At 43.6% G+C, this 13193-nt stretch overlaps 1 protein-coding gene across 1 annotated transcript; it reads right to left on the reverse strand.

Annotated features, from left to right (window-relative positions):
- Positions 1 to 1253: 1253 nt before the first annotated feature.
- Positions 1254 to 6348, reverse strand: LOC109635617 (HPS6 biogenesis of lysosomal organelles complex 2 subunit 3). Its single transcript, XM_069538267.1, has one exon. The coding sequence runs from the start codon at positions 5936 to 5938 to the stop codon at positions 3122 to 3124; it is 2817 nt and encodes a 938-aa protein (XP_069394368.1). The 5' UTR covers positions 5939 to 6348; the 3' UTR covers positions 1254 to 3121.
- Positions 6349 to 13193: the final 6845 nt, after the last annotated feature.

Genomic DNA, 13193 nt, shown 5'->3' on the forward strand with positions numbered 1-13193 from the left:
CCTGTAAAACTGTGGAACTCACACACACGCACGCACGCACGCACGCACGCACGCACGCACGCACGCACGCACACACACACACACACACACACACACACACACACACTCACACACAGTGTCTGCAGCTGTAAGAGGATTTATACATGGAGGGGACATTGTGGAAATGATATAAATGAATAATAAATTGTTACCTCAGCCAAAGAGGTTATGTTTTGGTCTGTTTGTTTGTTACGCAAAAATTACTCAACAGATTTCCAGGAAATGTTTTGGAGGGGTGGGGCATTACCCAATGACGAATCCCTAGGGATCCAGGATTTGTGTGCCCCACTCTCTTTACTAATGTGAGATGGGGTGTTTTTTTTTTGTTGATTTCTCAGGGACTTTTGAGCCTGGGCGAAGGAATGAGCTCTACTAAGTGTTTTAAAGAGTTTATTGGTCTTGACGTTTTAGTTGTTTGAGATAGAATAGTGCGTGATCCGTCAGTGAGTCCTGTCATGGTGCATGAGTCTGAGAGGAATATGCTGACGAAGCTGAACAAACCAGATCTGCAGCCATCTGTGGGAACAAGGACTTGGCAGGTAGAGGATGACTGACTCATGCCAGGGAGCAGACGTATGAAATTATTATTAGCTGACCATTAATGCCGGTGCTGTGAACAGCAGGAACAGAAAATTATTAAGCTACCAAAGTGAAATCTAGACCTACAAAGTCTCATCTAATTCCCTAACAGGATTATTTTTTATTACTCTTGCAGGCACAAGATTGTTCCCACATATTAAATATCTACTTTGGACAAGATAATAACTTGTTCCCACATATTAAATATCTATTTTGGACAAGATCATTATCTTGTGGGACTAAGTTAATATCTGAATAGTTAAGGCACAATTGGCTTAAGTTAAATAGTTTGTTTTACTGCTTTTAAGAGCAACAACAATTTCATTACATGAAATTACGATGTGAAAATAAAACTACTAGCTTAATTCTCTCCATCGCTGTGGCTGTGAGCATCTGGTCGTTAAAATGCATGTTAATTTTTAGTAAAACATCTTGGGCGTACAACTTAACATCTTTAGCACACAAAATAAAAAATATGATAATTTGGGACTTAAGGGGCTCCATTTAAAACTCAGTCTTAGCAACATAGAAACTTACAAGCTTTACAATTTTTGCAGGGCTATGATGATGGGATGATTCTCACTGCACTAATGCAGAAAAAATAACTTCACATGTAAAACTCAGAACGGCAAAGAGAAGTTTTGTCTCCAGTTTAATAGCATACAGCATCTGTTCATAAATACTGGTACATTCTTTTTTTTTTTTTTTTTTCCCAAATACAGGATCACCAAAAGTAAACAAAACTTAGTCAGGCAAATCCAAAAGGAATTTTGTTAACAAAACCAGAAGCAAAGTTTAAGGCAAATTAATATTTAACATCTGAGGATTCATAACACTGAGCTGTGAAGTCGGTCTGGGGAAGTCAGGGAGTTCCCAGCTTCTTTCAAATGTTGGTACATGTCAGCGAAACTCATGGCACTGAACTGAGATCAGTAGCACAGATACTGTCAGTACAGTACAGAGCTCGGAGTGGCACAATTAATACACCGATCAGATCAGAGAAAGAAATCAGCAGATGTCAAAACATGGTGCTCTGCGTTAAAGATAATGGATCCTCTGATCTACCTCCAGCTCCTCATCTGTAACTGAGGAGACGCAGCAGAAATGTAACACTACCTTGTTAATGAAGAGCAGTGCTGTGAGAGGCACGCTTGTTCTGCAGCATTTTGGAGTCTGATTGTCACTTAGGAGGCACATAGGAGTTTCTCTGTCAGTATCTCACTCACGTAGAGCCTCAAGTTTCCTTTTTTAGTAGCCGTTCCAAGATCACAAAATAAATAACCATTTTGTTTTGAAGGGCTCCATGTTTACATACAAAAAAAAACTGTGACTATGATGAGCAGAAGAAGAAATCACTAAACCATCGAAGACAACAGGCACTTAAATATACTTTTGTCTACAGCACTTAAATCAAAAAAACATTCATTTCAATGGATTCATACAAAAGCACGCTGCACTCATCACATTTTCATTTAGCTCAATACTGACTGGGGTGATTTCAAAAGTGCAATCAGTTTCAGAGCAATGGAAGAAAAAAAAGAGAGCGATAGCATGAAGGCAAGACAGAGAGCCTGACATCTCTAATAACATTACCCTCGCTGGGTCCATGACCTTATGCAACCAGCAGGGCGCCCACGTTAGTCACAGTGTGGCCAACCCTCACTTGAATTCAATGTAATTGAATTTAAAGTCAAACTGTGAGTCAGTCTTACTGGGAATTCGGTCTGGAATGTCCTGTGAGACAGAGCAGAGCGGACAAGATGGAGTCGAGAGAGAAAAATGGACGACAGGAGTGGAAAGAAAATAGAAAGACTGTCTGGAGGTCCGTTTACAGACGTTCTGGTTGAGTCCAATGAAATCAGGTTACTGCTGAAGTACTTAGATCATGTTAAATACAACACTGGAGGAACCTTGGACCACCGTCCCCTCACCTCTCACTTAAAACAAACATTCAAACACAAAGAACAGCTTGTCAGGATAAAACTCAGTAGATTACCAACTGCAGGAATGCACTTTCTGACATACGGCAGCTAAACTTTGCTTCAATTAGCAGAAGTGAGCTACTTCACGTGGCAAATATTCTACACAGATTCAATCAAACCCCAAAAATAGGGAGTTAGTGGCTTAACACTTTTCAGATAATTACTATGTATTGATGCTTTTCCGATAAAGGCTAAACTTATTAAATGCAATAACTTTCTCATCCACGTGCAGTTAAGGCTTAAGAGATAAATAACATTGCAAACACAGTATATACACATTAAGACTTAAAAATCCCCTGAAGTATTTACACTGGTAAGATCTTCAGTAGTCATTAAACAGTTTTGAGTTGTCATACTTCATGTGAAAGTTTCTGTTGAAAAGCTGTATTACACAGATGAAACCTGGAAAATACTTTAGGTTTTTAAATGATTGTCAACACATACTGTTTCACAGTTTCACAGGCCAGATATATATGGTATTCCAAATAGGACCGTTTCACCTTTTGAGGGTGTTTGTTCGTTTATGTAAAGCAAAATGGGTTAGCAGGTATTGCCACACTCGCCCTATGCACAGTTGTGTGTGTGGACAACTGCTGTTCAGGTGTTTCTGTGAGAAGAGAAGGAGATATTTTGGCGTCCAAGTCTGTGCTGGGATCTGCCATGTTCCCTGGCTGCTCCGCGGGCTGACGAGGAGGCGCTGGAGGAGGAAACAGGGGGGACTGGAGGATGTCAGCGTAGTGCTGGCTGGGCTTGGTCTCCCGCTGAAGGACTTTTCTCAGGAGAGGTTTCAACAGCCCGATGGTCAGCTGGTTGCTGTGGGAGTCCGCAAAGGGAGCCGGGGATGAGGAGGTTGTAGCAGACATGGAGAAGGAAGAGGAGGAGGTGCATGAGGAAGGGGTGTTAGGGGGGGGGAGGCTTTTCAGCACCAAGTTGATTATGGTGGTCACAGTGAGGTCCTCAGGGCACAGAGTCCACAAAAGGTCCAGGTATGGGTCCAGTTCTCTGTGGAGGGCCACCTCACACAACAGAGTAGTGAAAATCTCCTTGTTGAGCAGAGGACTCTGTTTGCAGAACGTCTGGGCCACCTGCATGACCCGCTCCCACTTCTGCTTGGCAATGAGGACCCTCATCGCCTGCAGGATGGCGTTGGGCCGCCCGCTGACCAGCAGCAGCTCCACCTCTAAGTTCTGCTGCTGGTCTCCGTCCGAACACAGGTGAGACAAGACGCCCAGGGCTCTTTTGTAGAGCGGCACGTTGTTCTCCCCGCCCTCCCTGCCTCTCCCGCCAGTGAAGTTCCATGAGGAAGAGGCCAGACTCAGGCCCAGGCCGGCCGAGCCCTGCTGCCGCTGGGCGAGCTCGAGGAACCTGGGCAGCCAGCTGGGCTGGAAGTGAAAAACTGAGTGGCAGAGGAGTTCAAACACGGGGAGGGCAGCTGGGGAAGTGGAGCTCGGAGATTTGACTTTACAGTTTGCTGTGTGATCACCTTTAAGGCTGTGGTTGTGTTTTGGTCCACCACTTGATAACCTGAGGGCGACTGGGGATCTGGAGGCTGAAGCGGGACCGAGGACAGTTTTCCACACATCTGTCGGGGCGCTGCTGGACAGAGTCCCCTCCCCGTTGTGGTGTAGCTGCAGGGCAGCCTGTGCCGCCCTCCATGCCTGGCATGGGAAGATGCTGAAGATGGAGTTGAGGTAAAGCAGAGGCTCTTTATCCAGCTCGGACGATGAGAGCAGTCTGGCTACTTCTTTCTCAACCAGAATTTCACACACTGCCTCCACCTCTTTAACACTTCCCCTCACTAAACTTCCCTTCAGCTCCTCTAGAGAGACCAGGGCCTTCAGCTCTGCCTCCAGAGAGCCCATTAGCTTGTCTTGCCCTGCCATGCACCCACCTCCTCCATTCTGGGACACCTCAGATCCCTTCTGCCTCGAGCCAGTGCTGATATAGTTCCCGAGAATGGAGGCTAAAGAGATGGGAGCTTGGAACCTACCTCCTTTCTTCAGCGTGTCAACAGTGAGCTGGGTGCTGCTCAGGCTCCTCTGCTGGTAGTATTTACAGGCCTCCTCAAAAACAGCCTCCACCAGGAGTGCTCCAGGATGAATACACTCTGCTGTAATATCAGACGGTTTCACCTTATAGTTGCAATTTCTGGGGTCTGTCTCCTTGTTCACTGCCAGAAAAAGTCCAGTCTCTGAGAGCAGGTGAGGGGTCTGTTTATCCGCTTGGTTTACATACAACAACCCCTCTCTCTTCAGCACAATCTTCTCCAGCTCCCTGCCACTGTTCACGTCTATGAGATGCAGGTTTTGCCCCACCAGCAGTGCCGCCGTGTCCTGGTACATGCAGAGGCTTGTGTGAGTCCCATATTTTGCCAGGCAGTTGTCAGCCTGTTTGTACACCTGCCGCAGCATCCCGTCTTTCTGCAGGAGACACAGCCAGCCCGTGCTGAGCAGCAGCAACAGGCCTCCGCAGCCTGTGGGCGAGACGTCGTAGATCTCAGGGGGTTCAAGAGTCGATAAAACCCCCAGAGAGTCCGTCACCAGCCTCTTAAAGTCAGACTCCTTAGCCGAAAGCTTTTTCAGGGCCGTGTTTTTGCATGTGGTGCTGATCCTGAAGGAATCATGACGAGGGAACCAGGAGAGGAAGAACTTTGAGATGCTCAACAGAGGTTTCACCTTCAAATCAGGCAGAAGGTGCACATATTCACCTGAGCTGACCAGGGTATATTTAGGATTGTTGTGGAGGGCGATTTTCACCCCTCCCAAGCTGACGGCCCCCTCCTCCACCTCAAAGTCACGTCTGCAAACACAGTATCTGAACTTATTCCTGGTGGGGCCGAGGGCCGGGGAGCTCTCTGAGGGCGGCCTCTCCTCGCACCAGATGATGAGGTTGGAGCACACGCACACAGAGACCACCCTGGCCCGGGGACTGTTGCACAGGTCTGATGTCTGCAGGAGCTGCCAGCCCGCTTTGGACTCCTGGAACCTCCAGAACTCAGCTTTTCCATTCTCGTACACCACGGCCACCGCATCTCTACTGCTGCTGTGGTTGTTGTTGTTATTATTATGATCCAGATACAAAACGTCCACGATGGGCACAGCTCGAGTCGAACACAGATCCAGCTTCTTCTGGTTGTGGACCGGCTGAGCTCTTACGTACTTGTCAAAAGTCACGAGACCGGCTTTAGGCTTTGGAAGGATGACATGAACGTGACGACCGTCGGGGCTCATGCGGACGTCCGACAGACCGTTATCAGCCGCTTCAAGAGCCTCACCCAGCTCTCCACCGCCGGTGTAGTCCCCGAAATCAGACAACTGCTCCAAAACGAACCCCGCCATCGCCCCCTCCGTGCTGTAGTGAGCGTTAGCCGCAGCGAACCGAGTAGCCCGCTAGCAAACAGCGAGCCGACCTGCGGAGGAGCTAACTGAGCCGCATCCCGGAGAGAGGCTGTTCATCGCTCCGCTGTTAGGGTCCGTGCGGAAGGATACATCCAGCGACAGCCTTCAAAACCAGGAAACCCATGTTGGTAGACGACATTAGAGGTAAACTGTTGGCGATAGAACCTCCGAGTAAACTTCACTGAGGAAAACCAGAGTGCAGAAACACGGGGGGTTGGTCGTAAAGTTCTGAGATCACCAGAGCACTCACCCTGACATCACGGGATTCTTGACTTCCGGATACCGAGCGTGTTTAGCATACGGGGCGGGGCTAAGAGGTGACGTAGAAGGATGACAAAGATTGAAAATACCCAAAGAGAAAATCTACATTAGGGTCGTGTTGGTTCAGTGTATTCAGATGTGAGTCTGTAGTATCTATCTATCTATCAGAATTATTGCCAAAAATATCTGAAGAAATGTACCTTCATCTTTCTGTCTATCTAATTACACATTTTGTTGCTTTTAAGTAAACAGGACATACTTACAACTCCTGCAAAAACATTGAAAAATGTGCTCTGATCCAAGTGCTTATGCTCTGTAACTTTTTTATTCCATGAATTTGAAATATAGAAAAAATGAAAGTGATTATGAAATGCAGAGTCAACCTATTGCGTCAGCTTTAGATCTAGAGGACAAGATGACAGTAATGACATCTTTATCATTTAGTCACTTTCATGAGTTGGCTATGCACCATGTTTAATAGCAAGTTTAGTTTTTGCCATGTGCAGTTCTAGAAACTTCTTGTGCACATTTGTTTGCACCAGTTTCTGTATCTGCTTTGAAAACAGGTGTTTCCCCTGCAGTTAAAAATAGTGGAAAACTGTGGAACTACAGGGGGGACATGCATTTCAATATTCAGTCACACTTGTGGCAGTGTTTAGTAAACGGTGAACTGGATTTAACTCGAACAAGATAGTGAACTGGTTTCAGCTCCAGTAGGCACCCCGACCTTTGACCTTTCAACAGACACTGCAAACAAAGGACTATATGTTGCTGTGGAAAACAATACAATGACCCAGTGTGTTTTATTAAGTTCCTCATGTTGTTGGAGGAGGAAGAACAAAACAAGATAATGCAAGATAATATTATATTAATATGTTTTCACCATGTCAACACAGAATACTCCATGAGGATTTAATTATATGAATCTGGAAATGTTTCACTGACCCTCTGGTGTGTTGCAATGCCCCATCACTGTGTTGGAGGATTTTCTAGTCTTATCGACCACAGTAAGTGCTTTACAGTGAAATTCACATTCACACACACGTTCAGACACTGTCTGCACAGCCGTCAGGAGCACTTTGAAATCCAGTTTCATGCTCAAGGACAATTCAAGATTTAGACTGGAGGTCCAGAGATCAAACTATCGACCTTCTTTTAAGTGGACAACCCTCTCTACCTCCTGAGCAGTTCAGAAAATACAAATTAAATTAAGATTAACATCACAATTTAGCTGAAAACAGGCTGAAAGTTGCAGAACATGATTGGAAAATAATACCCAGATAAAATGAGGAACTGTGCTCATTTCCTTGTTTGCTTTGACTTTTGACTGTGTTTTTAAATGTGACTCATTCAGTGTATAACAATAACCAGTTTTACCACCACACATCCAGAGGCAGGAATCAATCCTAACTGTCAATTCACCCGAGATAATGTTTCAGTACATCCGTGTTTGTTCTGGCTCGATGTTGTAATTCTGAAGGCTGCTCAATAACAACATCAGCTGTGTTAATACCAACCTGAAAAAGTGACTCTGATCCGTTTGGAGGAATAAGAGCCACCCTGCTTCACACCACAAATGTGTCTGCAGGAGGGGATGCTGCTCAGGCTCAGAGGACGTCCAGATTGGCGTCTCAGGTCCCAACCATCATATCCCACTGAGGCAAATTGAATGCATCATCATGAGCATTTAAGGCTCAGTGGTGACTCACAGTGTTTGTATTTGTTTGCCTGTTATTAAGGCTCTATTTATGATTATAATAAACTTTCATGGCAACTTACACGCACACTGTTCTGACATTTAAATCCTCAGATTCGTCTGTCATCTTTGTCCGTCTAAGATATTTTATTTGATGTGGCAAATTTATTTGTGGCACCATGTTGAGGCTAAAACAAACAAATCTAAAATCACGTCAGTTATATTTTCCTATTCTTTATACAGTGTATTAGGGAATCAAATCTGGGTTTGTCTACGTCCTCTTTCCTGCACCGGCCCCCTAGGAAAACGACTTTCTCTCACACCGATAGTTATACATAGAAAGAATGGAAGCTTTCAAGGTCTGTGATTGGAGAAGTCACCGCGATGAAGCCAGGGATAAGACTGCCTGTGTTTAATAATATTAAATTAATTTGCAGACGAGCTTGTGATACCAATAACATAATCAAATCACGATGGAAGTTCCACTGACTGTTTCTTATGCTCTCATATCTATCCATGGCACTGTAAGGATGTAGTGACATGTCTTGGTTTCATTTTTTCTCCATTTGATTTTCACAGACTTTTCACCTTCTTAAATGTTGTTTTGTGAGATTGACTGAGTTTTTTAAATGGTGTCTGTGAGTGAAGTGCACTTTGTATCCAGGAGGAGGCAGTATTGGTTTTCAATCACTTGCATGTGTTTTATTTCGAAGCTCAATGTACAAATGAAAAGAAATGGAAATATCTGAAATCTACTCACTAGAATAAAATTTAATATGGATGATGTTTGCTTCCTTTCATTTCCCCCTTTTATCTTTTTTACCCAGAATACATAGCTGTGTTGAATCTAAAGTACCACACACAACGCTCGCTGTGTTTTTCAATAAAAAAATCACATGGTTTACACACATCCAGCATCACAAGGCAGCTGCTCCTCTCACACACAAACTAGCTGCTACTGGACTCTTCAAGTTCTCCAGAAAAACTGCATTTGTTGGTGTTTGCTGCTAATGGTGGTGATACCAGCAAAAAAACAACACTCCACAGTCATCCCCTGTGTGAGAGTGAGATTCGAGTGGCTTTAGGATTCACAATAATGAATTTAAATAAAATAAGTCATAAAAGCTGCAACTTTGGCCCCTTCTCCCTTCACATTCACATCTTGTGTCTACTTTCTGTTTGTGACTGAAAGTAGGTCTTACATCACCTTGGAAACAAGTGAGGGAAGTGGTGAACGTTCTTTCAAACTCTCTCTGACCTCAGCAGCTGAACATTAACCTGAATGAGTTTTCTTGAGGTTGAAACCTGGTGTATTCTTTTTCAGATTGCATATATTTATACAGGCTCTCTGTGTTATTACACTAGAAGGTACTTTAATGGAGTCAGGTGTATGTGTGTCCCTGTTTTTTTATGTCCTATTTTGTCATTATGGATGAAGTATATGTTATTCAAACAGTAGATTCAAGCCTGGCTGCCTCCAGAAAAGCTTGCCTTGGACAGAAAACACCCTCTATTAGGCAGTGTGTTTAGTCTGCTCTGCCTGTAGACAGGAAGATAAAGTGCTTGTCTAGAGACTAGAGGGGGTTGGAGGCTGGGGAGATTTCCTTTTTGAGTTATACGATGTATAAAAGAAAACCAGTGGCTGCAAAATGTTACTGCCCAGGGGAAAGACTATGGCCACGCAGTCAGCTCTGCAGGATACAGTTATTTAAATTTGAGCACAGTTTAGAAGAGGGAAGTGTGTGTGCATGAGGAAAGGAAGGTGTTCCGCTGTCGGTTTGGAGTTTGGCTGAGATGCTTCTTCTCTGTGTCTGTGTTTGAACTGAAAGCTGCAGCTGCCTGTCTTCCTCCCATCTCCTGCGAGAACAGCCAGATATTACTGTCAGTTTGCTCTGGCTGTTGTAAAACTGTCATGTGTGCAGCCCGTCACTGTAGCTCCTGCTGCCTCTGAAGGCGAAGTCATCTTCTGAAGTCATCCATCATTTGTTTTCCTCTGACACATATCTTTTATATACACGTCAGAGGAAAACAAGAATGGAAAGATCAGAGTGTGAGGAATGGAGGAAAGATGAAGATTATTACGAACATTGCTCAGTATTAGTAAAATTTGTATTTCAATTAAACATATTCACCTTGTTCAATCTAAAATTGGACAAATGTTTCTTTTTTTCTGTTTTAAATGGTGTAAACATATTTAATTTCTGAGGGTTTCAAAATATTTGTTTGATGGAAAACAAAGCACAACAGAAAGAATGCAAATAGATAAAGATTTTAAGGATTTTGGTGCAGTCCTGATGAAGTATTAATGTGTTCAATGGATTTAAACAATTTGAAACTCCATGCTGCTTTCCAGAAATCTATAAGAAAAATATTCCTCATTTTCATTTTTCCACAGGTCTGAATACTGTGACTCATTAAACAGGGGCTTCAAAGTTAGAGCTTTCTCTTTCCAGAGCTTCATTATTCCAACATCTCAAACAAATTTGTACGAGCCCACAAATCTTGATAGGCTGTTGGTCTCGGAGAACAGAGAGGAGAGATGAAGCAAAGAGAGAAGCTCCGGGTTTCATTAGGGAAGACAAACAGTAGATAAATGAGCTATCACCGACTTTCCCTTCAGCTGAGACGACAATTACAACAATTACAAGTTCAATATTACAAGATGCATTTTGGAAACGTCTCCAGCCGTGACTCTGGCATAATGACAAAGTTGTAATATCTAAGAATTAGAGAAAAAACTTGAAATGAAACTTCTGCTGCTCCTCAAATGAACCCAAAGGAGAGTTGAGAGCAGAGCTGGAGTGTCTGTCGCTCAGAACACATGCCCCTGCCTCATTGGCTGATTGGATAACGGGCCATTTACAATTGAATGTGCCTCTGCATTTAGCGAGGGCGCTTATCTCAGTGATCCATGCGCTGACTCTGAGCATAAATAGCATTAGCGCTCACTTCGCACTATTAATCGGATTCATGGCCCTTGGATCATTGCAGGATGTTGCCCCTTCTCTCTCTGGCTTGTCTCATATCTCTGCGTTTTTTGTCCTGTCCTCATATGAGGCCACTGTGGCGCAGTACTGTGTGCGACCACAGCTTGGCAGTACGTGCAGTCTGTACAGCTGAGTTTGGTCATGTGAGGATAAAGGAACGTGGTGCCATCACTTTCCCTGCACAGAGCTCGCTGACTGAAGTGTTTAACTGTATCCAGAGGGTTGAGAGAAGAGTGTATGAACCCCACCATTGAGTCCTCCCTCCTTCTGTGATGGTGACAACAACACAACTCCATCTCCTTTGTGTTTTATGGTGATGGAAACAGTTGTGAGTCACCGTGCTCGCTGCAGCTTTGAGTGCTCAAAGTCATGCTGGAGATCAGAGAACAGGATTCATCCTCAGCCTCCTTGATTTCCTGTTCATTTCACCTCGCTGCCTCTTCATTAATCAGCCCGGAAACTGTATCTGGGTTTTCCTGGGTATTTATACTCACTCTTTCTCTCCACAGCCTCGGCTTCTGATTGTCTGTTCTCCTGCCTCCATCTCTCTGTCCCAGGATCAGGAATAATTGCTGTTGAGATAAACCTCGGATGCAATTTCTTCTCTTTTTGTCTCTGAAAACATCCGCCTCGCCTTGGCAACATGCAGAAGTCAAAGCGGTATCAGTGTCGGCTTTGATCACGCTGAGCATCCTCTCCTCAGCCTTGGCCTAATTTAACTGGCTCTGTATCCACAAATCCTTGATGCTGTCACTTAAAAGGCCTCCTCCACCTTGGCTGAATCCGGAGGTGAATTTGACAGCACCTCGGCACGATCAGACCCCCTAAACACGCATGTGAGTCTTATTGGCACGTGACGGGTGTGCATTTGTGTTGACGGTGGTTCCCTCTGAAGTTTGCCCCCCTCACATGGAGAGGGGAACCTGCGATGAGCTGTGAAATGATAATGTCGTGCCAGGTCATTAGAACTCGGTGGCATTTGAAATTGTCTCTGTGTGCTTCCAGAAAACTGCCTTTATGTGCCTGTAATCTTTTATAGGTGGTAATTATCACTGAAACAGATGCATTAACAACAACATCTGTCTCCCAGGCAGAGCACGTACAGACAGGCACTGTCTTCTCTCCCCCGTCTCTCTCTCTCTTGCTGCTGTGCTCATTAATTGAACTGTAGTTGCTTCTAGTTTAAAACGCCTGCATACGGGACCAATTTTGCTTTTGCCCGATTCAGCAAGTAAACATTATACTGGAGATAGTTCTTTGTATATACCAACAGTCAGCCACTGTCAAGATTTAATATGTAAATAAAGCAGACACCCTCCAAGCTTCCTGTTGTAATTTACAACTTATAAAGCAATATTTGTTTCTCAGCCAAGGACCCACTACAATATAGTAAATATTTCCCTTCTCCTCCTACTTCTCTGTGAAAGAAAAACTCGAGAGAAATGTCTCAGAAAGATATTACACATGTATGTAAACCCAGAGAACCCATATATCATGATCATTTTAATCATTTGGCATGAAAACCACTGTGTTAAATGATTCATGTTTCATAAAACCAGGGCAATATTTTCACAGTTTTCACCCACTCGCCCTAAATTGATGAAAAAAAGTATGAAAACAATAAATACACAAAGTTTAGAGTATCAGCCTGTCTGATTTCAGTCCTGGTTGATTTGGGGACACCTACTGTATTTGTTGGTGACAGAGAATGTAGTTTAGTACCACAGGTCACTTAACTCTGGTGGCAGATAAACACATTATTGTTGTTGTGTTAATCCAATCAGTCAGTACTTGGCTTTTCTAACTTGAAGCTCACTAACAAACACTTGTGACAACTTCATAATAAATGTTTTTGCAGCGTTTGAGTGTTACCACGGAAACACAGTTCATCAATGGACAATAGGCACAGATACATTGTGTAACCCTCATTTGATGATAGATAGTGATTTAATACAGCTTTATGTGAATTCAAATCTTAAAGATTGCCACTTTAAACAAAATAATCATCACACTTATCTTTATTCTTTTGCATATGTGAAAACCACAGAATGGATTTTAAAAGCTAAAATAACAATGAAAATAATAGTAAGAAGTTACGATAAATAGAAAAAGAATCCAATAAAGCAGACAAACACACTAATAATATAAACTATAAAACCGTATGTAATCAAACTTTGGGCTAGAGATATAGGACATTAGTTTGCATTTAAATATTTCAACACTTCTGGCTGCTCTTCCTCAGGTAGACTCC

The sequence above is a fragment of the Paralichthys olivaceus genome, chromosome 14 (assembly GCF_024713975.1).
Source record: "Paralichthys olivaceus isolate ysfri-2021 chromosome 14, ASM2471397v2, whole genome shotgun sequence".
Taxonomy (NCBI): domain Eukaryota; kingdom Metazoa; phylum Chordata; class Actinopteri; order Pleuronectiformes; family Paralichthyidae; genus Paralichthys; species Paralichthys olivaceus.